The following is a 26,930-nucleotide window of genomic DNA, read 5'->3' as shown; positions in this document are numbered from 1 at the left end:
AAAGCAGCATAGCATAGCATCCATCTTGATCGTAAAGTTAATTGGAGTGGAATCTATCTAATCACGGTGGAATGTTCCTCCATGCACCCATCGATAGTGCGACGAAGGAAACAAACGAGATCTCGCCCCCGGAGAACAGGGCCTGCATGTTCCCCGGAACCGGAATTCTTCCAAGCTTCTACTACCAAGTAAGTAGTGTATTATTAAAAAAAAACAGAAGCCAGAAACCGATTAGAAATGAAACGGGTCTCACGGAATCCCGGCCCGGCCCATCACCATCCAATCACCGCCCCACCTCCACCTCCACCTCCCTCTCCCTCGTGTCCCCTTCAAATTAAAAATCCTCTGCTCTCTCCATCCAAAGCTCTGCCCTGCGCTTCTGCTTCGTCCCCTTCCACGGTTCCACCTCCACCTCCCCTGTCCAGCAGCCCACTCACTCCCTCCTCCCAGCTTCTCCGCCACCCCCGAACCAGCACTGCCATCCGCGATGCCACCGGAGGGCGACGCGGCGGGCGGCACGGGCGCGGACATCGCGGCGGACGAGCTGCAGAGCCTGAGCTTCGGCTCCTCCTCGGACCGCTCGCGCTCCCGCTCCGCCTCCACGGTCTCCACGGCCACGGCATCCTGCTCCACCTCCTCGTCGGGCCCGCTCCACCACCACCTCTCGCTCCCGCCCCCTCCCTCTCGCCGGACCCCGACCTCCTCCGCCGCCGCATCCACGACGCAGATCCCGCGCCTCGGCGCCGTCGCCCTCTCCGACATCCGCTTCCTGCGTCGCCTCGGCGCCGGCGACATCGGCAGCGTGTACCTGGCCGAGGTCAGGCCACCCGCCGCCGCCGCCAAGGCGGAGGACAAGGAGAAGGACAAACACCCGCCGCCGACGCCGCTGGTGGTGGCCGCCAAGGTGATGGACCGGAAGGAGCTGGAGGGCCGCAACAAGGAGGGCCGCGCCCGCACGGAGCGCGAGATCCTGGAGGCCGTCGACCACCCGTTCCTGCCCCGCCTCTACGGCGTCGCGGAAGGGGGCCGCTGGTCCTGCCTCCTCACCGAGTTCTGCCCCGGTGGCGACCTCCACGTCCTCCGCCAGCGCCAACCGCACCGACGCTTCTCCGAGGCCGCCGTCAGGTGCGTCGCCCCCCCCCCCCCCCCCCCCCCCCCCACCCCCCCCCCCCCCCCCGCCATGCCATGCCAAACCTTCGTTCGCCGCCGCCGTGATCAGCATTTCTTATTCTTATTACTCGCGCAACAACGAAAATCATTTATGCGTGCATTTCAAAATCCGTGCTAGTACTACTAGCAGTAGTTACTGAATTTGAAGATCGTATGAATATTTTTCAAAAAAATAAATAAATGTGTTTTGGGCTCCATTGACGATCCGTGGCTAGTAAGCTAGCGATTCTAGGCTTTTTCGGAGGAGAAGAATCAGGCAGGTTTCCTGCGGGTTGTGATTGCCGCGGCGCTCTGTCTGTTTCCTTGCCTAATAAAATTTTCCTACTATTCTACACTTGATTTTGTTTCCTTTGCGTACGGTGTTGCTGCTGGCGTAGTTTAAGGATCCAGTGGATGCAGCGCCGGCCCCATGTGTCTTCGGTTGGGCACGCATCCGCCTGGTTTCCTCCCTTCCTCTGAAACCTGCTGAATGATGAATGCGCTTCATCATGGCCAACACACGCACACACACTACAGCGTAGCATCAGGTCGCTGCCGCTCTTGCCTTTTGGATGCGTTTGCAATTTTGCATCCGTCCATGCATCCCTGATGAAATGGTCCTGGAACAACCGGGACACACGATCATCAGGAAACTTACGTAGGCGTGATGTGACATGTGGGCAACAAGACCATTTTTTTTCTTTTCTCCCGTTGATTTGATGATGAGGAAAAATTGGATACTATACCTGACTATTATTAGAAATAAAGGCAATGGAAAGAAGGGGGGAAAAAGATGGTTTGGAGACCAGATCAGGAAACACTCGTCCACCATGGTCACCACGTTTGTGGCATCATCCATCAGAGAAAAATGCGTTCGTTAGAGTTGAGGACTAGATGGATGGAGCTCACTGTCACAGGCTCACAGCAGCACAGTATATTGCATTGCTTTTGTTGCCGTGCATGCTGTGACCGTGTGAGGACTGACTGTGAGTTGAGTGAGCCTGAGCCACACGAGCACACCAGAGTCCTCAAGTCAGCCTTGGCTTGTCGTGGCAGTTCTCCCACCACGAAATTAGGGCTTGTTCAGTTTAAAAAAGTTTTCCAAAAAATGCTACAGTAACCATCACATCGAATCTTGCGATGAGCATTAAATGTAGACAAAAAAAAACTAATTACACAGTTTAGTTGGAAATCGTGAGACGAACGTTTTAAGTCTAATTAGTCCATGATTGAACACTAATTGCCAAATAAAAACAAACGTTTCGAACCTAATTAGTCCATAATTGAACACTAATTATCAAATAAAAACAAAAGTACTACAGTACCCGAATTGTTAAATTTCGCGAACTAAACACGGACTTACGTAACGGTACTTTTCAGCCTCCCCGAAGCGAACGGGGCCCGAGCCTGTCCATGTGGGAAGTAGTAAAAGTTGTGTGCGTGCCACACGCGCTTGCACCAGTCGTCGTCGTGCAATTGCAAACCTGCAAACCCTGTCCTGCGTAGCGTAGGTAGAGGCACGCAGGCAGGACCCAGATTCTGTTTACTGCCTTCATCAGTACGTACGGTAACAAGCGGTAGCAGCACGTATTATACATCCTGTAGAGTACGTACATTCACGGATGCAGGATTTTACTTTGGCTTGCAGAAGACAGAGACTTCACTATACTACCAGCCAAGACACGTACAGTAGTACGAGTACCTAGTAGTTCCCTACGCTAAGACTGTAGACTGACCGTAGTGGTTGGTTGGCTGGTTGCAACAGTTGCACTTGCTGCCTGCTGCCACGGCCGCTCCGTCGATTGCGGCATCATGGCGCGCGTGCGTGTGTCTACTTGCTCGCCCCGCCACGCCTTGGACTCTCGAATCTCAATGCATGCTAGTACAGTACAGTTGACGCGGACCTGTACATGGGTCGTCCTGCAAGTCTGCAACGCAACCAGAGCGTTGCGCGCCGGTGGCGTACGACGTCGTCGTCGCGTTCGCACGGGTCACGAATCCATGGCCAGCGCCGTGAGACGCGGCAACGGTTCCAGGACACGTACGTCCGGGCTGCCTGCCACCAGGAAGTGCAGCCGGCAGGCGGCAGGGGCAGTAACCGTAGCGCTGGTAGGCGACCAGCGACCACTACAGTCGTCATCGGCGCATCATGGTCATGGCGCGCACATGGTACGGCGGCCGGGGCACGAGCGCACGAGCGGCGCCCCCCGTGCGCTGCGGCGGCGGCGGCGCAGGCGCAGGAGGTGCTGGAGTCACGCCGGCCGTTCCGCCCGGGAACGTGACACCGTCGCTACCCATGCAGTGCAATCAGTACGGTAGTTACTGATGCTCTGTTTATAATGGGCTAGATGACACTGTACGCACTTGCTTAGTTTGCTTTGGTCAAGGAGGCCTTTATTAACCCCTACGCCATCCATGTGATCCTCGAGAATGACAGCTCTGAAACACATACACGTACACCTAGGTCAGTAGCTACTATAGGTTGGGTTCTGTAGGGCATTTCTTGTAGGGACTAATCTACTAATAATCTCAGCCAACGAGGGAACAATTGATCCACACATGCGCTAGGCACAGGGACTGGCAATTGGGCACTGGCCATGCGTGCACACATGGGGTCCCTACCTTCGCTGCAGCTACAACAGAGACCCACGAGACTGTGTGATGCCCCCACCGTGCAACTTCCAACAGCCATGATGCGCCAATTCGAGCACTGTCCGGTGCCTTTTCCGCCGTCTGCTCTGCTGCCCACCTACCTACCTACCTACGTGTGACCCTTGCTCCCGTGCTCCGTTCGCTTGCATGCTGCACTGGAGCTGGAGCAGAGCATACGGTCGTATCCAACATGCCGGCACTTGATTCAGACACAGCACACGCGCCTCACCCTTATCGTTAGTCGTTGCACAGCACAGGTGCGCCGTGGCCGTCTAGCGGTCTGGAGTGGGCTCTTTTGGCTACATTACAGACGTGAGTAAAGCCATGGCCATGCGCGCCTCGCTTGCAAGTAGCTTTTCTAGCTTATCAAAGAAAAAAAAGTAGCTTTTCTACTACAGCAGACAGTACAGACGTGAGTAGTATGCAATTACAGTTGATGATGCGTGCTAAACGTAAGAATTGCAATCATAGTCATGCAGAGCAAACAAGCACTGTACGCATGCGTGATGGAAATCTGAATGATGAAATGAAACGAAACGAAACTTTGAGATAGATTGTGAGCAAGAAGGCAGTAGTGTACTTTGCATGATGGCATTGCCAAGTGACGAATGTTTATAGCGAATCTAGTACTGCTATACTACTATAGCTAAAAACGCAAGACTAATGCCGGTGCGTGAGGACTGACGACGGGTGCACGCAGGTTCTACGCGGCGGAGGTGGTGGCGGCGCTGGAGTACATCCACATGATGGACATCGTGTACCGCGACCTCAAGCCGGAGAACGTCCTGGTCCGCGGCGACGGCCACATCATGCTCACCGACTTCGACCTCTCCCTCAAGTGCGACCCCACGGCGCCGACGCCCGCGCACGTCATCTCCGACCCGCTCTCCCTCGCCGCCCGCCCCGCCACCTCCACGTCCTGCGCCATCTCCTCCTGCATCGTCCCCGCCGCCTCCTGCTTCCAGCTCTTCCCGGGCCGCGGGCGCGGGCGCGGGCGCCGGCGCTGGCGCGTCAAGAAACCGTCGTCGACGTCGAACGGCGGCAACAGCAGTGGTAGCAGCGGGCTGGAGCTGGAGTTCGTGGCGGAGCCGGTGGAGCTGCGCTCCATGTCGTTCGTGGGCACGCACGAGTACCTGGCGCCCGAGATCGTGTCGGGGGAAGGGCACGGCAGCTCGGTGGACTGGTGGACGCTGGGCGTCTTCGTCTTCGAGCTCCTGTACGGGGTCACGCCCTTCAAGGGCTACGACAACGAGATGACGCTGGCCAACATCGTGGCGCGCGCGCTCGAGTTTCCCCGGGACCCCGCCGTGTCGTCCGCCGCAAGGGACCTCGTCACCGCGCTGCTCGCCAAGGACCCCGCCCGCAGGCTCGGCGCCACCGTCGGCGCCGCCGCCATCAAGCGCCACCCCTTCTTCGCTGGCGTCAACTGGGCGCTCCTCCGCTGCGCCACGCCGCCTTACGTGCCGCCGCCCTTCAGCGTCGCCAACAAGGCTGGTGGTGGCGGGAGCAACGGCAAGGGCGACTGCGGCGACGATGACGGCGACGTGTCGGACGATAGTTGTCCTGGCACGCCCGTGGAGTACTACTAGAAGAAGAAGAAGAAGCCTCGGCCGTGTCTGTCCGGCGTTGGTCGTACGGGCGTGCGCGCACGAGGAAGAAGCCGCGCGCGGCACTGCCGGTCGGTCGGTAGGTCGGTTCAGTCGTCTCGCCGGGGTGGGGTGGGCCCCAATCAGGCAGGCACCTCCTCTTGTCCGAGTCCGGCGGGGGCCAGGCGCGTGCAAGTGGTGGGGGGCGGATGGACCACGGCGCATGGCGCGCACGAGGCGTCCGGACGGACGGGCTGACGGAGGAGGCAGGGCGCGCTGTCGCCTCAAGTGGCTGCCGGCTGCGTGTCTGCGACTCCGAGAGAGCTCGTGTCCCGGCTTTACCCAATAACCTGGCGGCCGCGCGCCGTGCCATTGACGCCTGGCTGCCTTGGTCAGGACAACCCTGTCCCTGTAGGCTGTAGCGTTCTTGTTCTAATATATGTTAGGGGGTGCTGCTTGGAACGCAGGAAATGTCAGAGGTGAACGAACGTCTTGTGTTCCAAGCAGGACCTCAGGATTTGTATCATGTTGGAATCGTGTCACTTGTTGTATTAGTACGTTCCAAGCAAGATACTACGTAGTAGTACAAAGTCATTGGTCGAAGCTGCTCATCGTGATACTCCAGAATGGCGGGGGATGCAGGCATCAGACATGGGGCATGCGAATGATACGCGGTGCTGGGCTGCCGGCCGGGGCACCAATGAGTCCGGCCGCGGCGTGGACTGGGCCAGGGCTGAGGCTTTGGGCTCTAACCGAGGGACACGAGACGCCGAGGTGATGATGAGGGAGCGGCGCAGTGGCCAGTGGAGATTCCGGCGCGCCGCGCTCGTGCACGTCGGCTGAAACATCGAACACGTACTGCCGCGCGTCTGCACCGGTGGGCGCCTACTTCTAGACTGCAGCAGATGCAATGCAGCCGTGGTGCATCGCTGACCGGCCGATCGCTGAGCGACCTTTACCTGTTGCTGCTCAGGCACTCTCAGGTAAAAGGTAAAAAGATGGGGAGCATGGATTGCTGATTCACCAAAGAGGTAAAGATGGTACTCCAGCTGCTGCACACTGCAAAAAGCAGATGCATATGCCAGCGGCTGGGTGTATAAAGGGGGTAAATAAAGGGCTGGATAAAGGGCGCAGGAACTGCAGTTACAATGATCATGCTATGTGACGTGGCATAAATAAAATGCATGCAAGTCGGTGTACCGTTGACGCAGATGAAAGTCGCTGCCCCAAAGCAGGCACCTTCCCTCCCTCCCGAAAAAGGAAAAAAAAAAGGAGCAGAGACGCCACCGGATGTACTCTAGTTACATGTGATGTGAGAACGACGTGACTGCATCTTCCCTGTAGGTGACCTCAGGTGTAGTGAACATGAGAGACAGAGACATGGGTCCGTCCCACTAGTGACTCGTCACCCGAACCAGCGATTCTTTTTCTTGTTGCGTCGATTATTAATTAATAATAAAACATTTAAAAAAAATTGCAGCCAGTGATGAAGAATCCATCCACCATAATGTTGGATGCTTGACTCCAAACCAAAGGATGATGATCGCAAAAAATCATATTAAAAAAAAAAGACTCCAAGATGATGATGCCTTAGCCATGGGCTCATTCGACCGGATGAGCCCAGCAACGCAAGTGTAGTCGTCATCCTTGTTGGGCTGGTTTCAGCACGAAACGTACCAGCTTTTTGGCGGCCCCGGCCCAAAGTGATGGTCGCCTCCCAGAGTGCCGACCTCATGTCCTCATGGTTCATGTTTTTTTTTTATTCGTCATTGGTCATGGCTCATGTTTATGTTTGTCTCACCCGTGCCAGCCAGCGTGGACAGTGATGGGCCAGGTCATACAGCACGACGCAGGCCCCGAGTGACCTCCCCTGCCGCATCCCTCTCCCGCACTCACTCAGCTGGGCCGCCGACGACTCTGAGGACCAAGACCACGCGGCAGCAAGGCGCGCCGCGCACCGGGAGATGCCTCTGCGGTCAAGGTCGATGGGAGGTCACTCGGGGAGCTCTTGCTGCAGCTGCGCGCACTTGAGGTCGCCAGTGGTGTGACCTCGGCGAGCGGCGTGCGCATGGGGCTCGGTAGCGGCGACGGCAGACCGGGCACGTGCACGTGGGCCGCCGCCGCCAGAGCCAGGGGTCGACGCAGGCCGGTGGAACAGGGTGGCCGCAGTCAGGGAGCACCCGGACCACGTCGCCGTCGCTGTAGTTGTCGTTTGTCGAGGCAAATGGGGCAGCAGCATGCTGCACGCCTGCGCTGCCGCGGGCGCCTTCCTCGCCTCCGCCGGGAACGCCTCGAGCGTCGCCTCGTCGATGCCCCGCTCCATGTCATGGCCGTGGCGGGGCGGCGGATACGCATATGCCTAGGCCACTTGCACTACTATGTACTAACACTATTTCTGCAACAACTTAAATCGATAGCTCGTAACACTTGATGAACTTTTCAATACAGTAAATTCAAAGGTAGATCCAAGAAAACACCAAGAGCATAAGCTTTCCAGTACACAACACAATCACAATGCATCTTTATAGTTATATATATAGTTCCAATAGCTAAACTGCATAAGGTTTATTTCATGTCGTCGAGCACGGTAGCTGAGTTGTGCACGTGTCATAAGATCTTCTAGGCTTCTAACTTGCTAGCCGGGTCATGACATTCTTGAGCTTGTTCGAGCAGCGATGTTGTGGTATTGTTGATGCCCCTGTTAACAGGTGTACCTTTTCAAGAGCTTGCATTCTAAGCTCTGTTGGATAATCCTTCACACATCCAATTCTAGGGCCAGCTCCAGTGCTCCAGTTTAGGGATAACTTGAGGCCAAGCTGATAAGATTCAGTCTCACTCTTGGATTTAATCCTCTCAAGAATTGCCTTCTGAGGGACATCGGTGCCTTTGGGGCTGTGTAGACCACCTGATAAGGCTCTACGATATGTTATCTCTGCTTGTTCTGTAGGAGCATCCTTGCCTTCATGACCTTCCTTTGTGTTTGGAGAGAGAAGCACTTGTGGAGGATTGGTATCAACAACAACGTTTTGTGCTTCACTAGGCATTGTACCATCATGGTAGTCTTCTTTGGTGAATGGCCTCATCTGAATAACCAAAACAAGCTCCATATATATAATAAAACCATCTAGGCGGACATGTATAGGTAAGTCAAAGTTATGGTTGCATTGATGTACCTCAATTTCTTTGAGATTAACTCCATTTTCGTCTAGAAATTTCATGAAATTATTGAGATCCTCTGTGCTTGGTTTGTAGTGACCACTATATGCCCAGATGGACTGATCAAGATAAGACAGTAAAAAAAAATCAGAATTGGACATGTAAATAAACACAAAATCAAGGAAATATATGGAATATGAAAAAAATATTATCATTTGCTCATGGATAAAAAGGAAATAGGGAAACAAAGTCGATGTTCTATTGTCCAATAGCTTGATAAGTAGCAAATCGAAAAGTATAGTAAGAAATATACAACATACCTTTATGCTATTCTAACTCCAGAAATCACATCATATATTTTTCAAATATCCACTAATCCTAGGTAAATATTGCATGTAATCTAGAAAATGTATACAATAGACATGAAATCAAGGAATAGCTAGGAAAGAAATACTAGGATGGGAGGGAGGGTGGATAGCACTATGTTACATAAGAATATGATACCAATAAAGTTTCTTGAACCAATAATTAATTATATCACAATAAAGCACAAGTTTTCATAGGGCATTATTGCACAACACAATACTACCTTGATTACTCCAGCTTTTACAGTAAATTTCCCAGCCGCTATGGTGGCACCTCCTGCTAAAAAGCTAGAGTGCTGAAATACACCTTTCTCCTTCTAGATGAATAAATCAGGTTATAGAGATAGGTAGTGGTCCAAATCATAAGCTAAAACAAATATGATAAAAGACTGTTTCTTAGCAATGCACACATGGAAATCCTTGTAAAAGTAGACAAGCTACCTTGCCAGCATAAAGTCTTCTTGCTGTGCTCATGACAAAAATCCAATAAGCCTCTTTAGGACCTTGGTTTGTATCAAGTGGTTCTCCAGATTGCTTATGGATAATTTTTCCCTCGGTAATAATGTATTCATAGAGCTCACGTTCTTTCTACAAAACATTTACGAAGTATATATGAGCATACAACCACTTGCTAATAGGTTTACTAGAAACAAAATGAAGACATGGAAACTTACAACCACTTGCTAATAGGTATACTAGAAATAAAATGAAGACATGTAATTCACTTTTCCAGTTCTTAGTGTTGTGTTGTTTTTGAACTCGAAAGTTTTTATATATGTCATGATTCATGATGAAAAGGAATAATTGTGTGATAAGAAGTAGACCAGGAATGCCCAATTATATTCCTGTTTCTTGTGTAACAACAATCGAGACTTGATGCCATCTAAAATGCAGTTTGCATTGTATACAAGGTAACATAACAGTAATAACAATATTACAAGAAACCTAACAAAAGTTTGTTGAGCTTGAGATTTTTTTTTTTAAAATGATCACTTGTGTTTATACTAAAAGGATAGTGGTATTTAATTACAAAATTTTATCTGGACCAAAGTCAGGGGTGTGTTGGTGGTGAACTTCATCAAGCCCTTATACAACTCTTCTTGAAATACTTTGATCATAATATATATGATTTTTAGATAGATAGCCATCCATAGTAGAACATTTCTTACAGGACCAAGATATCTTATGCATTGCTTCTTCAGCAAAGTTCTTGGACACTCGGGAAGATCCACATCTTTTCCATCCCCGACATCAAGCCTACAAATGCATAGGAGCTAGCTGAAATTTCCAGCAATAACACTACCAATTGATACCTCCAAACATTTTTTTATGTATCTCTATTGTCATATATATGTTATATGCAAATTGCTTCAATTTGTTCCACAAATGCAACATGCAAATATTACAAGTTCTCACCAATAGAAGAAGGGCTGACCAGCTTGGCTTTGGCACCATAAATTATAGTAGAAGCGCAGGTTGTGCCCGGAGCGATGTCGCGAGTCAATCTACACAATAACAAATGTATATAGTGATATCATGCCACCATTAATTCTAAAATGTTGCAAATAAAAAATTTTATAGAGAGATTGAAAGAAATTTGTCTAAGAGCAATATGTGGACTTCTAATGATTAGTGTTCACACTAAGTAAAATTTTCAAATCAAGTGATATTGGAAAGTGACCTCTTTTCACCCACATGTAGACACATCAGAAAATCTTAAGAATACTATTGTAGTAAAATGGATTTTGTGGATAAATATTAGTGGGTTTGTACTAATTGTACTCACAGCCTCGATCCAGTGCTCAAAAGCCAACTTGAGAGCCTTGGCCTCCCTGGAGAGACCGTGCCCCACCTGTGTCAGGCACATAAGTATGGCCAAAAGTTATCAATATAAGAACAATATGTATGAGAACTCTGAACAAAAGCAGATATCCTAAAATGTATGATTAATCAAGATTTTTGAGGTAGCAACTGAGACAACCTTCAACGCGTTTTGGCTAATACGATTCCAATGCAAGGCTGCAGTCTTAGGCTTGGGTTCGTCGAAGAAGGAGATAGTGTTGTAGTTAAGTCGCGCGAAGTCCAGTGCTTGCCACCTTCATTAATCCATCAAATCTTAACCCCTCGATGTCAATTAAAAGTTATTTAAATACAGTAAGAATCAATTCAGTTTTCTTGGAACACCAGAATATTTGAGAAATGAGATTTTTTTTTCATGGAACAAATCATACATATGAGCACGTACCAGTCTACTTAAACTATACTGTGTTATGTACTTATATGTATGTGATGTGATAGAAAAAATTCTAGATTTTTTTATATGTTAAAATAGAAACAAAATAAAAATGGTGGATTTTGATCTAATATGTTTTTTCCATTCTGGGTTTGCTCCAAATTAACTTCATAACTGGATGCAAACTATTTAATTTGATCACCTCTTATATAGGAGTCCATACCATTTGGAAAGTGCAAGCTGAAATCTAGAATCCACGTTATATTTTCTAAACAATATCTTGAGCAAAATATATGTAAAAAAGGCTAATATAATATACTTGGGCTTGCTGACGTCACCCTCCTAGACTCCTCTTTCCTCTCATTTCCTTTCTCACTCGTCTCTTTCTCTCTCGCAGGCTCACCCTGCTTCTCACGAATTTAGGGCATGTTTTGAACACGGAAAATAATTCATGTTCCTGTGTTTTTTCTGTGGAATTGAATTGATTCCTATAAAATTCCTGCATGATTCCTACGAATATTTTTCGTACTTTTTTTCCCAAAACATTATGATAATCCCCTCTGCCTTCTACTGGATCCTTTTGAAACATATATTTCATAAAAGAGGAAGAACTGTACATTCCTTTTTTTTCCTGTATACTTTTGCTTGTCAGTTCGATATTTTCATGACTGCACTTTTTTTTTTTGCTTGGGTATTGTTTTTGTTGAGATCTTAAGTCTCATGCTATAACTGTCAATATATTCGAATATAACTATTCAAAACTGTGGCAAATTTGCAATCGCTTCAAAACTCAGATAACGGTTTGTTTGACTTGTTTCGCTGTTACCACTTACCAGAGCTCCTCGACGACGACGGCGGAGTCGGCGAGCCTCCGCCTGGTCCGGTAGCTGCGGTACACCTTCTGCAGCTTGGTCGCCGCGCCACTCCCGCCGCTCCCCGCCGCCGCCGGACGAGGCAGAGCCGCCGCCTCCATTTCCTGACGACTTCGATCTCAGAAGAACGAAGGAACGAGCAACAAAGCAGCAGCTTGGTTTGGTTGCGAAAGAGAGCTCGAGCGCGCGGCGCGAGACAGACCACACACCACAGACCATATGATGCTACGTTGTGGACAGGAGGCGGAGCATCACATTCCCATTCGCGTTAGTTCTCGTCCTCCATCGCTAGCTCTCGGCTCAGGTCACGCTCAGAGCATATCATTCGTTGGTGCCGGCGGCCGGTCGCTCTCGCTCCATGCCCGATCGGAGCTCGACAGCGCCGTTGGCCTGCGAATCATCAAACGCGCGCAGCAGGTACGCGTGGGAGCATCGTGTTCTGTGTCGTCCTCAACCTTAATCCTAACCTGAGCTCGTGAAGTCGTGGCAATGCCATATGTTAGTGACAACTTCACTAAACATGGATGATTGTCGTATAATTAATAAGTTGCCTGATTAGATTTTTTTTAATTTTAACCATTTTTTGAATATAATTTTAAATCTGACGATTTTTTTAAAAAAAACTAACACTTTTGGCCGCGCCTATTGCCCTGGCGCGGCCAAATGCCTGTGCCGCGCCATGCATGGTGGCGCGGCATAGGGCTGACGTGGCGTGGGGCGGCCGGGGGCCGCTGACGTGGCCGGTCCTGCCGCGCCACCCATCATGGCGCGGCAGTGACGCGCCGTGTTGAGTGGCGCAGCCGGACCAAACATACCGCACGAGCAGCCACACCACCTGGCCGCTGCGCCCGCCGCCGGCCCGGGCTACATGGATGGTAGAATCGAAACGCGTCGCGCCAGTATATTGTTGAGTTTTTTACGGCCGAATAGAGAATTTGATAAGCCAATGATTAGTTTTTCGTCTTTCATAATATGGTTATGCACCATTTTAACTAATCAACTACGAAAAATTACCATCGGTGTCTAGATACGCCGGGACTGCAGGATACTTAATCTCACCGGCAGTGTTGCCGTGACTCAACGAAACGAATAAGAAGCAAGTTGACAAGCTGCCACATAACATATTCATTGTTTTGACATAAGTTTGACATAAAATAACCAAATAACCCCGCAAGTTTCAGATGTCAATATTCGTTTGACCTAAACAAACTAAGACCCAGGAGTGTAAGGATCCCTCGGACGCCACTGTCTCTTCGAATTTGTTGGCAACACATTGGGAGTGTAGCCAACGTCGGTATGGTCGCGTCGACGGTGCGTACGGCTCGTACCCTGCAGGTATATGATATGCACGATTACTTATAATTCTTTATGATCGTTAGTTCATGGAGCCTACGTACTGAAACAAACTATCTTTGTTAGTACCTGTGAGGCTCCTTGGGTGCCAAATGGGGCACCACCTAGCTGAGACATGCCGATCTCGTCCTGCGACCATTCGTCCCACTGGTCGTGCTGTCCACGGAAGCTTGGGGGTTCGTCATCGTCCTCCTCGTCCTCGGTTGTAGGGTCTTTCCCAGCGCTAAGATGTGGTGGTGTACGCACCGCGGAAGTGGCACCCTGCGTCATCGCCTGAGAAGAGCCGGCTGGTGTCCTCAAAGAGGCTGAAAACGTGCCACCCGACCGCGCGGGGAGTGGCGGTTCCTCATAAGGGGTGTCCATGCAGCTCAACTTCTGAGCTAGCTTCCTGCAACTCTTCTTCACCTTCTGCATAAATAGACGTTAAAGTTAGTTCATTAGCCAAACGCATATACAATAAAGAAATATTTTCGAAAAGGAAAAGTTTATGTTTACCTCCACAAAAGCCGCGAGAACGCCTGGCCCCTGCCCTCTAGACTCGTGAAGCCGGAACGCTGCTTTGTTCAACATCATTGACAATTGTGTCGCCTGGGTATAGAAACGCGGTTGGATAGTTTTAGTACACATACTTAATACCAAATGGATAACAAATTGTACCATTCAAGTATCTTACCACGTATCTTTGAAGCGGGGCTCTCTGTAGCTGTGTGTCCTCCCTAGTGGTGATGCCGTACACATCTTCGATGACATCTTCCTCTGAGTCCTCGTCAATCGCCACGTCAGTATACGGGGGCTTGATATGTGTCCTCGTAGACCTATGAAGCCACCGCAGGTACTCATCGAAGGTGTGTTGGTCGTGTGGAGGACCCTCAAGGACCGCATGTGGTACTCTGGTCTGCCACAAATGGATGTACGAGCTATGTGTCACGCGTCAATCCTTGGTCTTGTACCTCTTCCTGCAGTCAAACCTACAACAAAACGATGTTAGTTGTACAGAACACACCTCTAAATTGTAGCATTGTTATTAATCGATAACGCACCCATGCAATTCTTGATTGGTAGAGTAAAGCGGTGGTGTGCACCATGTCATTCTTCCAAACTGTCTGCAGACCCGGATGTGTAAGTGAATCTCGACCACATGGAAGAAAATAAAGAGGGACGTCGCAGCGATACTCGTGTGACTCGTCCCTAGTGATAGGACTCAGATAGTCCTAGAGCTCCGGAGAATCCCAAGGACACCAAAACACCTGAAATTTCGTAATTGTGTTAGGTTGTGATATAGTGTACATCGAAGAAGACACTGCTACGATAGTATAGAGAGCGTAACCTGGTGCTGTGTCGGGACATCGAGACCATCCGTATACTCCCTGTACTTGCGCCACGCATTCCCTCTAACTAACTGTGCTTCCGTCCAGATATACAGAGCTGTAGGGAGTGTATCATGCCCGTTCCATTGCTGCATTCAATACGATAACGAATTAGCAACAAATAATCTCATCATATCTAACTGCCTGGAAGAATATAATGAACCAAAGTACTTACCGGTAAACCATTATTAAGGGGCCTCCCAACGGGCAATCGTTCCCAACACCAAACCTGGAGTAGGTAGGAGCAACCGCCAATGTTCGCATGTCCTGAGGTACGACGGCAGGCAACGCATAGCTATCGATACGTCCATGCTAGGACTGCGCTGCCCTAGCTGTACCCTGCTATGTTCTCCCATGGCTGGCGAAGTATGTCATGGAAGATCCAGCTGATGGTGTTGCCCGAGGCGTCTGGGAAGAGGAAAGCACCAAGAAAGTGCCAGAGCCACACTCGAGCGAACCTATCCATCTGTGCCTCCTCAGCTTGTGGATCCAAGTACTCAAAGCGCTCTGTGATCCAGGACGACGAAACACCGGAACTTTTCCTGTAATTGATCAAAGAAAATGAGACCCGATGCCAGCTGTAAAGCAATGCAAGTATTAAATAGACTTGAATTTCTCACTTATTTTTCTTGGAGGCCTCGTTGTCTGGTGGAAGAAAACCAGTAAACTGAGCCACCAGCTCCCTCCAGTGATCGTTAACAACTATCGCTGTCACTGGAAGTTCTCCCAACCGAAAGCCTAAAATAGCCTTCACGTCCTGCAACGTCAAGGTCATCTCGCCACAAGGTAGGTGGAACGTGTGGGTCTCAGGCCTCCACCTGTTATAAGAATAGAACGACTGTTAGTAGTCTCAAATTTGTTAAAAGAAAGTTTACGTACAATGAATGCACTCGCACCTGTCTACAGCTGCAGTAAGTAGTGCTGGGTCAAGGGGCGGAAGACCGTGGTTGACAACACGGACAAGCTCGAGAAAGCCAGCACGCCGTATGTACGGCACGTAACGCTCGTCCCACTGATGCGCCCTGGTGTGCGTGCGGGGCCTCAAAGGAGGCAAGGCCACCTCTGCGTCGTTGTCGCTCAAGATGTGTGCTCGGTGCTGGTCGTCATACTCCACCTCAAGAATGGGGTACAACGGGTGCTGCGTGGGAGGGGCCATCCTGTTACAAATTGATAAACAAAACGTTAGAGTATTCAAATTAACAAAATTTAAATTAACATTATGTAGCATTGCAAAATTTGAACTACTTGTAATGCAATATGAAAGCACATGTATATATCGGTACAAGGCTAGGATAAACAAGCGAGCGAAAGAGGTAAAGCCCGATGGTCATGTGCTATGGACGTGGATAGGGGCTAGAGATCGTAAAATAAACACCAACCAAGAAGCGAGGGAGCGAGTTACGCTCAGCGTTACGGCCACGATAGGATTAACCCACGATCGAAACGTTCGAATGAATTACAATCCCTCGACTGGCTCGCTACAATCCCTAACTAAATAACTAACTACAAACTAAATAATAAATACCTAATCAATCACAAACTAAATATCCTAAAACAATAATAATCACAAACTAAATAATAAATACCTAAAATCTAAAAACTACCTACGTAAATCACAAACTAATTATCATAATACAATAACAATCAAAATAACTTTAAATCAAGAGAGGTACCTTAGGAGCGGGCGGCCTTGACGCGCCGGCGTTCGTGGCGCGGCCGGCGAGGGTACTGCGAGGCGCGGGCGGGCGCGGCTGGCGGGAGTGGCCGGCGAGGGCGTGGGCGGGCACGGCTGCGTGCGGGCGCCGGAGGCGTGCGCTGGGCGGCGGCGGGGCGCGGCGGCTGGCTGGCGGCATGCGCGGGCGGGCAGGGGTGCTTGCGGGCGGGTGGCTCGCGCGCTATATTTATTTGGCCCTGCCGCGCCATGAATCAGGGCGCGGCAGTGCCGCGCCAAAACCGGTGGCGCGGCAGAGCCCTGCCCCGTCAGCGGTCAGCGGACTGGGTCACCACCATGTCAGCCCTCTGCCGCGCCACGAAAATAGGCGCGGCCAAAAGTGTTAGTTTTAAAAAAAATCCGACAGTGTTAGATTTAAAATTATATTCAAAAAACGGTTAAAATTAAAAAAATGATTACTACTGGTTAGCTTGCCGTCTCATTCCCGGGCGTCCGTCCCATCGGACTTGGCTCCCAGTCTTGCGCAGCGCAGCAGATCGGCCTCTCAAAAAAAATCCTCACTCCACTCATCTGTTCGTCGCGGCGTGCTGAGATTCTGAGCCGCTCATCCGCCTGCCCCGCTACGCCCCCTTTCCCACCATGTCCCATCCCCCGTCGTAGCATCGCGTCGTGCCCTTCCCCCACCGCGCTGCACCCCATTGCCGACTGCCCCCAATCCCCTGCGAGCGGACAACGCTGGACACGACTACGGTCGAGCGAGAGCAACAGGGCCACGCCGATAGGCGCGAGCCTAGGCCGTGAGCAGGCGATAGAGAATCGCAGGAGGGTCATGCCACTGCTGCACCAGCGAGCTCCATGCGCCGCCGTCGACCTCCGCGCCGCCATCGAGCTCTGCAACGACGAGCGTCCATTCGTCCAAGCAGCAAGGTGACATTGTACTGAAAGCGCATGTTGCAAGTGTATGTTTCAAGTGTTTCAGATGTTTCAGAGATATGTTGCAAGTGTTTAATACGGATGTTGCAAAAGTAGATCGAGACGTTGCATATATGTTGCAATGGTTGTACACGTATGTTGCAATCTTCTGTTCCCAATGTTTTGCCTATTTTTTTTCTAGACTTACGTTGTAAGTGTGCTTATTTGAATGTTCCATATGTTTAACACATATATTGCAAGTGTTTTATCTGGATGTTGCGTATGTTTTACAACGGTTTTCAAGTGTTTTTTATGTGTTTTTGTAAGTGTTTCAGATGCACGTTTCAAGTATTTTATCTGCTTTTAGATGTATGTTGCAAGTGTTTCGTTTTTTAGTTGTATTTCTGCTCTGAATGTGTCCTAATTTTTCCATTCGTATCTGGGCCGACCTAACCCATGCGGGGCCCATGTCTGAGGAGCCCCTAATTTTGAACCGGGCCGGGCCTATCTGCTCGTCACGCACGGTCGCACCCTGCGCTCCTCCCCCAAACTGAATCCGCTCTGCTCCCTGCCTCGTCGGCCCCGGCCTGTTCGCGACCTGCCAGCCCCTCCTTGCAGCCGGCCGCTCCCAAATCCACACCATGGCTGGCGGTTCGCTCGCGCCAGGCCAGACTGGTGGAGCCCCGCCCGACCAGCGCAAGTGCAAGGCTCCGGCCCCCGCTGCAGCCGCGGAGGACGAGGCGGAGGTGGAGAGCGAGGTAGCCGATCTGGACCGCCGCACCCTCGAGCACCTCCGCCGCACCGCCACGCGCCTCCCCGACGCTGCCTTCTCCCGCCTCGCCGCGCTCCGCCCTCCCGCACGTCTCGGTACGCCCCCTCTTCCTGCCAGCCAAGCTACCGTGCCGTGCTAGGGTTTGAGACTGCTCCGCCCTCTTGTGTTGTGTGGCGGTGATGCTATTTGTGTGTGTTCCGTGGATTTGTTCTCGGCGGCATACGTGAAGAAATTGTCACTTTAGGGGGGATTAATTTTGGATACGCAAGGCCACCCGGTTTTGCGTGGTTACATTTGGGGAAGCCTTTGTTTATATATATTTGTCTAAAAGCCTATGACTTTGAGCGAGAGTAAAAATGAAGAGATTTAGTTTTCCTGGCATGGCAAATTTCTGGCCTATATTCAGAATCCATTGTTTGCCTATGGATGTGGTTTAGTGAATTTTCGTACAGCGCTCCGTTGTTAAATGGTACTAATCACCAATTTCCACTGCCTTTGCTAGTTGTGGCAATGTTAATACTCCCCCCATTGCAATTATAGTTCACTTTTACTTTGTCCTAAACCAGGCTTCGTAAACTTTGAGCAAGTTTATAGAAAAATACACCAACAGGTGGATACAGGATAAAAGATCACCTATGAAATATGTTTTGATATTGCATTTATTTAAACCTCTAGTTTTACTATATTTTTCTAAAAACATTGTCGAAGTTAGAGAAGTTTGACTTTATGTACCAAGTTATGCTTGCACAGTTCAAATATACCTATCAAAATTTAAAAATGGCTAGTCTTTTACATCTGTTGTTGCTAGTTTGCCAGTTGCCACAATTCGCTTGTATTGGTCTGTTATAATTTCAGAAATTGAAAACTCCAACATTTTCAGAGACAACTGATGTTTCCCAGGCTCGGCATGCTTTGATTTATTATGTTATAGTTTTTTATTTATACCATAATATAACTGCTAACACGTCCATTGATATTGCAGAAGTTCCAGTTGTCTTGGAAACATCAGTCAACGAAGATGACCAAGAGCTTGAGAAAGTAAAGATCCTCAAATCCAAGATCAAAGCTAATATTGCGGATTTGCCCAAGGTACTTGAGCAAATAAATGAAACTGTTGCTCGGTGTGAGAGGTTTTGTTAGTATCCATCCTGTGTTTCGAAAGAACTGTTGAGCTTGACACATCTTGCATGAGACTGGCTGATTCAGCATTATGTGTTTAGGTGTATTGGATCAGAAAACATTGTATCCAAGTGTTGTAGTTTCGGCGCTGACCATTTTGTTGCGTGAAATATCGTAGCATTGCTATGTTGAGGAAGCTAATTGTAAGTTAAACCTGGAAGAGAGAGATCTATGGAGCAGAAGTATTTAGGAGGTTTTGCATTTTCTGCATTAAAGATTGAATGTCTGGTAGAGTGATAGGACACCAGGTTGCTCACGGATGCGTGTTTGTTCATGGCGTACTGCATGTGAAGTAATTAGGGCATATTTGGTTCCTTGGACTGAATTTTAGTTCATGTCCCATCGAATGTTTGACACATGCATTGAGTATTAAATATAGACTTAAAAAAATAACTAATTACACAGATTGTGAATAATTTGCGAGACGAATTTTTTAAGCCTAATTAGTCCATGATTTGACAATGTGGTGCTACATTAAATATGTGCTAATGATGGGTGCTACATTAAATATATGCTAATGATGGGTTAATTAGGCTTAATAATTTCGTCTCGTAAATTAGTCTTCATCTGTGTAATTAGTTTTATAATTAACTCATGTTTAGTCCTCCTAATTAGCATCCGAATGTCCGATGTGATATGGACTAAAATTTAGTCCGTGGAACCAAACACCCCCTTATCTAAAGAAGATTGTGTGCTTGTTGATGGCTAGTTGACATCCTGACTTTTTAACTGAATTCAGATGCAGAAAAAGTGTATATTTGTAATCCATAGTAACTCATTTCATCACTCAGACAGCAAGAACCTTTTCTCCCCTAGCTTCACCCTTGACCCTTGACGTGTGTGCTTTTTGTCCTGAAACGATATTCTCTTTAGAGCTGTACGTCAAAATACAGAGCACGAAGAAAACAGAATTCCGAGGGGAAGAGAAAACTTCTAGCGAGGCCCATCTTTGGAAGGAAAAGAAATGATTCCTAGGCCCGTCTGCAATGATGGGCTCAGCACAAAGGCTCTCACTCTGCAGCTACCTGTGTTTGCTGAGGTCTGAGGACCCCTGAAGAATTTTCAATGGTCAATGCAAAACAGGCAAAATACATCATGTTATGCTAAGGCTGCTATACTGATGTGCTGACTTGAGAGTATACACCTTGTTCTTGATGAATGCATAGCGGTTTTATCTGATGGCCAGCAGACTACTGCTGAGCTCTGAGGACTGACACATGTAATGCTGTGTTCATTATTCCATTTACAAAGGATACAATATAAAAGCAAGTTCCTTAACCACGGTAATGAAACATACTATCACATCTGCTTCCAAGCTATCATATCTGAAATGTGACAGATTCTGCCCATAGCCTATTTCAGTTGGAGAACATTGCACTGTGCTTCTCTGAATGGAACCACAGGACAGCGGAGAAGCAGCATGGACAAACCAGGCATGTGATCTTTGCAGTGCTGAAAAATGATATTCCAGAATAGCAGTAACTGGCCAGCTGAACAGCATGGTTTCGTGCTATTTGCGTGGTGGCATAATAAGCTACTCTAAGTTCCTAACTTGGCTGGGGCAGGGAGGCCTGAATTGACGCAAGCGGTGATGTTGGCGATGTGACTTTAGTGGGGGACAAAGGAGGCAGTTTCCTTGACGCCGACGGAGTCAATGCCCTTGGCGACAGATCCACCATCTCCAGTGCCTGCATCCGGAGCTCCATTGGGTAGTCCTTGACACATCCAATTCTCGGACCAGCCCCAGTGCTCCATTTAAGGGACAGCCTGTGCCCGAGCTGATAGGACTTGGACTCGCTCTTGGATTTCATCCTCTCGAGAATCGCCTTCTGGGGGACTTCGGTGGCTCTAGGGCTTTGCAGACCACCCGATAAGGTCCTTTGGTAGGTTGGCCTGGCTTGTTCTTCAGGAGCGTTGTCTCCTTCATTGCCTTCTGTGGTGTTTGGAGGGGGAACCACTTGTGGAAGATCTGGTTCCATGATAGCTGAAGTAAACTTCTGTGAGTCATTAGGCACTGGATCTTCGTTGTAGTCTTCTCTGGTGGATGAGCGCACCTGCGACCAAAAACAAAGCTCACTAAATGAAACCATCTACCATTTGGTGGCACGAGCATAATTTCAACTGTGAATGTTTAAGATAGTGTACCTCAACTTCTTTGAGGTCGACTCCATTCTCTTCAAGGAAGTTCATGAAATTGCGGAGGTTCTCTGCACTAGGTTTGTAGTGACCGCTGTACGCCCAGATGGACTTAATCCAGAACAAATAAAAGAATTAGCCAAGTGCATCAATGAAAAAGTACACTAACATGGTGTAATCAAAGTAACAAACTGAGATTGTTATATGCCGCATAGCTCAAAAGTAGAAGGATGCAACATAGTCATCTAGAGTCCACATCAGCTTGCACAGTGGTTGAATCAAGATAAGTAGATATCTGATGTGTACTAGACATTAGTAGATTCAGAAACTATAGTTACCAATAGACTGCCAAAAAAGTTGTGCAAAATATACTCTATACATGGATATCAATGTTCTGGTTTATATTTCATATTATATCAATGTTCTGGTTTATATTTCATATTTGTCCTTTACAAATGGATTGTCAAAAATAGGTAATCATGTGAACCTATGGAACAGAAAAGAATGGTCTGGAGGATCACACACAGTGAATGAATCAACTCATAGACACAAATAAAACTTTTTGACCAAAAGTAAGAATAGCACAAGCAGGAATACAAGAAAGTAAAATACTGTGATACAAAACAAACATTCCAGTAGGCATTGGTCGCTAAAAATAATACCTTGATTACTCCATTTTCTGCAGTAAATCTTCCAGCAGCTATAGTTGCACCTCCTGCCAAAAAGCTGGAGTGCTGGAATACGCCTCTCTGTTTCTGATGGATATATAGAAATAGGTTTAGCAGAAGTAAAGTAGCGAAATGCAACAAAGGTATAATATTGTTTCAGCAGAGTGCAAAGTCATTGTAAGACAGTAAAAGCAGACAAAATACCTTGCCAGCATAAAGTTTTTTTGTTGTACTCATAACAAATATCCATTTAGTCCCCTTAGGACCCCTTGTATCAAGTGGTTCTCCAGACTGTTTATGGATAACTTTTCCCTCGTTAATGATGTATTCATAATGCTCACGCTCTTGCTGCAAAACAATGGACAAATGTAGTTTTATTAGTCATCCAAAGAGTCTGTTAAAACTTAAAACAAACCCCTTTTCCTGTTGTTAACTATGTTTAACGTTGCAAAAAAAAACAATTGTAGTTTTATTAGTCATCCAGATTGATGAACAAATGAAATATAATGTGAATAATAGCAGGCCAGGGTGTGATTGGATTCCATTCATATTTCAGATGTAACAATAATGCAGACTTGAGGCTACATCAAATGCAGTTCATACATAAAACAGTTTTATTTTAGTCACTTGATGAAACATACATGTTTTATTTGATAAAAAAAATAAAGACAAACTTGGGGAAAAGTTTTTTATTAGAAAAGATAATGATAATTACACCGACATGAGATTTTGTGGATGAAGTAAGTCAAGCCATCTTACTGCTCTTCACAGAAAAGTTTCAGCAAGGATATATGTCACAGACTCTAAATAAAGATAGGCAGCCGTTGGTGGAACGTATCTTACCGGACCAAGATACCTAATGCATTGCTTCTTTAGTAAAGCTCTTGGACATTCAGGAAGGTCTAGATCCTTTCCTTCTCCAACATCAAGCCTACGTATGAACAAAAACTAACTTAAATTGTCATGCCATCAAACTGATAACTGAAATTCCAGGTATGAACAGACATTCCTATGGTAACTGAAATCTCTGGTACGAGTAGACATTTTAATATGTACATCTCTTTTCCATCTGCTGTGCCGATTGTGCTATTTTGTCCAAATAACAGAATTTGCCAATGTGATTACAGCTTCTGGAATTGCAGTGAGGTTCTTACCAATAGAAGAATGGCTGGCCTGCTTGGCTTTTGCACCATTCATCATAGTAGAAGTGCAGGTTGTGCCCATATCTATGCCGCGGGTCGATCTACATACACAGAACAAATGAATACAGCTATAAAGGCTCCATTGCAATCTAGCATTGCAAACAACTGACTATCAATGTATCAAAGAAACGGACATAACTTTTATGAGCTGAACAGGTGGGCATTTTTATGAACCATGTTCACACATGACTAAAGTCCAAGTCAATTGATAATGGAAAGCAGCCTCCTTTCACACAGACGCATAGGAACACCACCAAATCCAAAGCAATTGTACTAAACTAAAAGGCGGTACTAGTGGATTATTAGTACGGTTATGTACTCACCGCTTCGATCCAGTGCTGGAAAGCCAGCTTGAGGGCCTTGCCGTCTCTGGATAAACCCTGACCCACCTGTTGCAATTGCAAGCCAGTGACATGAGCAACAGGAGTCAGGAGGACTGAAGAAGTCTGAAGCAAATTGGTTTGTGGTGAACACGAGGGGCTTTTCTCTGGTAGTGGTAGCAGTTGGGAGTTGACCTTGGATGCGTTGAGGCTGACGCGGTTCCAGCGCGAGGCAGCGGTCTCCGGCTTGGGCTCGTCGAAGAAGGAGACGGTGCTGTGCTCCAGGCGCGCGTAGTCCAGCGCCTGCCACCTTCATTGATCATCCCAATCACAAATCCTATCAGTCTCAATCAAAACTCTACCTCATCAGGAAAAAAGAAAACTCTTTTGTAAAGTGTAACCGATTTCCAACACCCGTAACGTAACATCAAGAACCAAATTTAGCCATTTTCCCCCCCTGGGACAGCAAAATCTCCAAATGAGTGGACTTCCGATGGAACGGAACGCAACACACGATCCCGCAAGAACCAGGGAAAAGCCAATCCCCAAGAAGACCAAAGGGGGTCGCATGTCGCCGCTCTTGTTCAGCACCAAATCGAACGGAACAGAGGGGAAGGAACCACATGTCCACACCACCAGAGGCATGGGCCCCGGAGAGGAAAAGGGTCCGGAGAAGATGCCATACCAGAGCTCCTCGACGACGACGGCGGAGTCGGCGAGCTTCCGGCGGGTCCGGTAGCTGCGGTACACCTTCTGCAGCTTGGTGGCCGCGCCATTCTCGCCGGCCCCCTTCACCGGCGAGGGAGGAGGCTCCAGCTTATCTGGCCTCGCCGCCTCCACCTCCATTCCTCTGAGATTGGGGAGCGAGGGTCCGACGCGCTAAACTTGGACCGAGCCGGCAATTAGTTCGTCTGCGGAGGCGGAGGGCGAGGGCGAGAATGGCTCTGCGCCCGGCACTCGTGCAGTGTGGGAGTTTAATCCGTGAATTAACACGCGAGCCGAGGCCGAGGGAATAATTAAAGGCGGGATTAGTCTAGAACTAGAACGGGGAGCAGGGCGGGGATCGGGGCATCGCATTCGCGGGAGGAACGGGAACCGGCCCGCGGATACGACGACGACGACGAGTCGTTCGCGCCACCTACCGGTTCTTGGCTCGTGTCCCGTGGCGGGGGGTGGCGCCATAACTAGGAGGAAAACGGATCGGATACGAACGGATATCACTCATATTATATTTGTTTTTATATTTCTGTTCGGATTTGGATTCGGACACGGATAGCGTTCGGATACATATACGAATACGGATTGACTTGGTTACGGATACGAATAATGAGTATCGAATACGGTATGAATCGGATTCGGAGAAGGTCGGATACAAATATCTATTCGGATATTGAGTAAAAGCAGCATATATATATATATATCATACGTGCGCAAACCATTACACCACTCTATGAGTCCATAATCCATCTAGATTAAGCCGAAAGACTAAAGAGTAAAGCAACAAATAAGATAAAGATACAGATACATCAAACATCATATAAGCACCAATCTTCGCGGCATGAGTAGAAATAGCCAAGCACATTGCTTCATGGGTCTCATGGAGTCATGGTCATGGATTCAAGATCTACAATCCTTATATAGGCCATTTTTTTTATTTTAAGAAAGTTTGAACAAAATGTAGTTCAAATTTCACAAGTGTGTGACATAGTTTTAGAAAGTCTGTATGAGATTTAAGAATTTATGACTAGTGTTTGATAAAACTTTCTCAAATGGGAAAATAAGCTATGTAACAATTGTATATCTTGCTGAGATGATCAAACTTGATATTCAGAGTTTTTTCATCTGAGGTCATTTAGTGTCTCATTTGAGCAAGTTTGACCAAGTCAAATTTGGTCAAATAAAAAAACAACACTTTGACTCTAGTATTATGAACTCTAAATGACTTCAAATTGAAAAGTTTTGAATACCAAGTTTGTTCAACTCATCAAGATCTACAATTCTTGTTTTGGTCAACTTTCCATTTGAGATAGTTTGGACGGTTCAAATTTGTGATTTTTAAATTTTGATGCTTACAAACTAGTTTTCGGAACCCTAGATTGTCTCAAATTGAAAAGTTTTGAATACCAAGTTTGTTCAGCTCATCAAGATCTACAATCCTTATATAGGCTATTTTTTCATTTGAGAAAGTTTGAACAAAATGTAGTTCAAATTTCACAAGTGTGTGACATAGTTTTAGAAAGTCTGTATGAGATTTAAGAATTTGTGACTAGTGTTTGATAAAACTTTCTCAAATGGGAAAATGAGCTATGTAACAATTGTATATCTTGCTGAAATGATCAAACTTGGTATTCAGAGTTTTTTCATCTGAGGTCATTTAGTGTCTCATTTGAGCAAGTTTGACCAAGTCAAATTTGGTCAAATAAAAAAACAACACTTTGACTCTAGTATTATGAACTCTAAATGACTTCAAATTGAAAAGTTTTGAATACCGAGTTTGTTCAACTCATCAAGATCTACAATTCTTGTTTTGGTCAACTTTCCATTTGAGATAGTTTGGACGGTTCAAATTTGTGATTTTTAAATTTCGATGCTTACAAACTAGTTTTCGGAACCCTAGATTGTCTCAAATTGAAAAGTTTTGAATACCAAGTTTGTTCAGCTCATCAAGATCTACAATCCTTATATAGGCTATTTTTTCATTTGAGAAAGTTTGAACAAAATGTAGTTCAAATTTCATAAGTGTGTGACATAGTTTCAGAAAATCTATATGAGATTCAAGAATTTGTGACTAGTGTTTGATAAAACTTTCTCAAATGGGAAAATGAGCTATGTAACAATTGTATATCTTGCTGAGATGATCAAACTTGGTATTCAAAGTTTTTTCATCTGAGGTCATTTAGTGTCTCATTTGAGCAAGTTTGACCAAGTCAAATTTGGTCAAATGAAAAAACAACACTTTGACTCTAGTATTATGAACTCTAAATGATTTCAAATTGAAAAGTTTTGAATACCAAGTTTGTTCAACTCATCAAGATCTACAATTCTTGTTTTGGTCAACTTTCCATTTGAGATAGTTTGGATGGTTCAAATTTGTGATTTTTAAATTTCGATGCTTACAAACTAGTTTTCGGAACCCTAGATTGTCTCAAATTGAAAAGTTTTGAATACCAAGTTTGTTCAGCTCATCAAGATCTACAATACTTATATAGGCTATTTTTTCATTTGAGAAAGTTTGAACAAAATGTAGTTCAAATTTCATAAGTGTGTGACATAGTTTCCGAAAGTCTATATGAGATTCAAGAATTTGTAACTAGTGTTTGATAAAACTTTCTCAAA

General features: G+C 47.1%; 3 protein-coding genes and 1 pseudogene across 3 annotated transcripts; 2 read left to right on the top strand and 2 right to left on the bottom strand.

Annotated features, from left to right (window-relative positions):
- Positions 1-369: 369 nt before the first annotated feature.
- LOC136481477 (serine/threonine-protein kinase D6PKL2-like) lies at positions 370-5,536 on the top strand. The gene is made up of 2 exons (XM_066478817.1): positions 370-1,125; positions 4,502-5,536. Exons 1-2 carry the CDS (start codon positions 488-490, stop codon positions 5,388-5,390), a joined length of 1,527 nt encoding a protein of 508 aa, XP_066334914.1. The 5' UTR covers positions 370-487; the 3' UTR covers positions 5,391-5,536.
- A 2,354-nt stretch (positions 5,537-7,890) lies between these two features.
- LOC136481476 (IQ domain-containing protein IQM3-like) lies at positions 7,891-12,229 on the bottom strand (annotated as a pseudogene).
- Positions 12,230-17,855: 5,626 nt separating this feature from the next.
- LOC136481475 (uncharacterized) lies at positions 17,856-19,560 on the top strand. The gene is made up of 2 exons (XM_066478816.1): positions 17,856-18,184; positions 19,072-19,560. Exons 1-2 carry the CDS (start codon positions 17,959-17,961, stop codon positions 19,227-19,229), a joined length of 384 nt encoding a protein of 127 aa, XP_066334913.1. The 5' UTR covers positions 17,856-17,958; the 3' UTR covers positions 19,230-19,560.
- Positions 19,561-20,026: 466 nt separating this feature from the next.
- LOC136481474 (IQ domain-containing protein IQM3-like) lies at positions 20,027-24,718 on the bottom strand. The gene is made up of 9 exons (XM_066478815.1): positions 24,280-24,718; positions 23,790-23,904; positions 23,598-23,663; positions 23,227-23,315; positions 22,916-23,003; positions 22,277-22,420; positions 22,067-22,159; positions 21,414-21,515; positions 20,027-21,322 (listed from the first exon to the last, which is right to left on the bottom strand). The coding sequence occupies exons 1-9, from the start codon at positions 24,438-24,440 to the stop codon at positions 20,816-20,818; spliced, it is 1,365 nt and encodes a 454-aa protein (XP_066334912.1). The 5' UTR covers positions 24,441-24,718; the 3' UTR covers positions 20,027-20,815.
- Positions 24,719-26,930: the final 2,212 nt, after the last annotated feature.

The sequence above is a fragment of the Miscanthus floridulus genome, chromosome 9 (assembly GCF_019320115.1).
Source record: "Miscanthus floridulus cultivar M001 chromosome 9, ASM1932011v1, whole genome shotgun sequence".
NCBI lineage: Eukaryota > Viridiplantae > Streptophyta > Magnoliopsida > Poales > Poaceae > Miscanthus > Miscanthus floridulus.
The sequence above is the reverse complement of the archived record's forward strand: the minus strand, read 5'-3'. Positions and strand labels throughout refer to the sequence as shown.

Excerpts from the sequence above, each read along its gene's own strand:
- LOC136481477 (XM_066478817.1), top strand. The coding sequence starts at position 488 with ATGCCACCGGAGGGCGACGCGGCGGGCGGCACGGGCGCGGACATCGCG. Across the intron at positions 1,126-4,501 it reads TTCTCCGAGGCCGCCGTCAG|GTTCTACGCGGCGGAGGTGG; the intron begins GTGCGTCGCCCC and ends GGGTGCACGCAG.
- LOC136481475 (XM_066478816.1), top strand. The coding sequence starts at position 17,959 with ATGGCTGGCGGTTCGCTCGCGCCAGGCCAGACTGGTGGAGCCCCGCCC. Across the intron at positions 18,185-19,071 it reads CCGCCCTCCCGCACGTCTCG|AAGTTCCAGTTGTCTTGGAA; the intron begins GTACGCCCCCTC and ends TTGATATTGCAG.
- LOC136481474 (XM_066478815.1), bottom strand. The coding sequence starts at position 24,440 with ATGGAGGTGGAGGCGGCGAGGCCAGATAAGCTGGAGCCTCCTCCCTCG. Across the intron at positions 23,664-23,789 it reads TCAGCCTCAACGCATCCAAG|GTGGGTCAGGGTTTATCCAG; the intron begins GTCAACTCCCAA and ends CAATTGCAACAG. Across the intron at positions 22,160-22,276 it reads AAAAACTTTATGCTGGCAAG|AAACAGAGAGGCGTATTCCA; the intron begins GTATTTTGTCTG and ends TATATCCATCAG.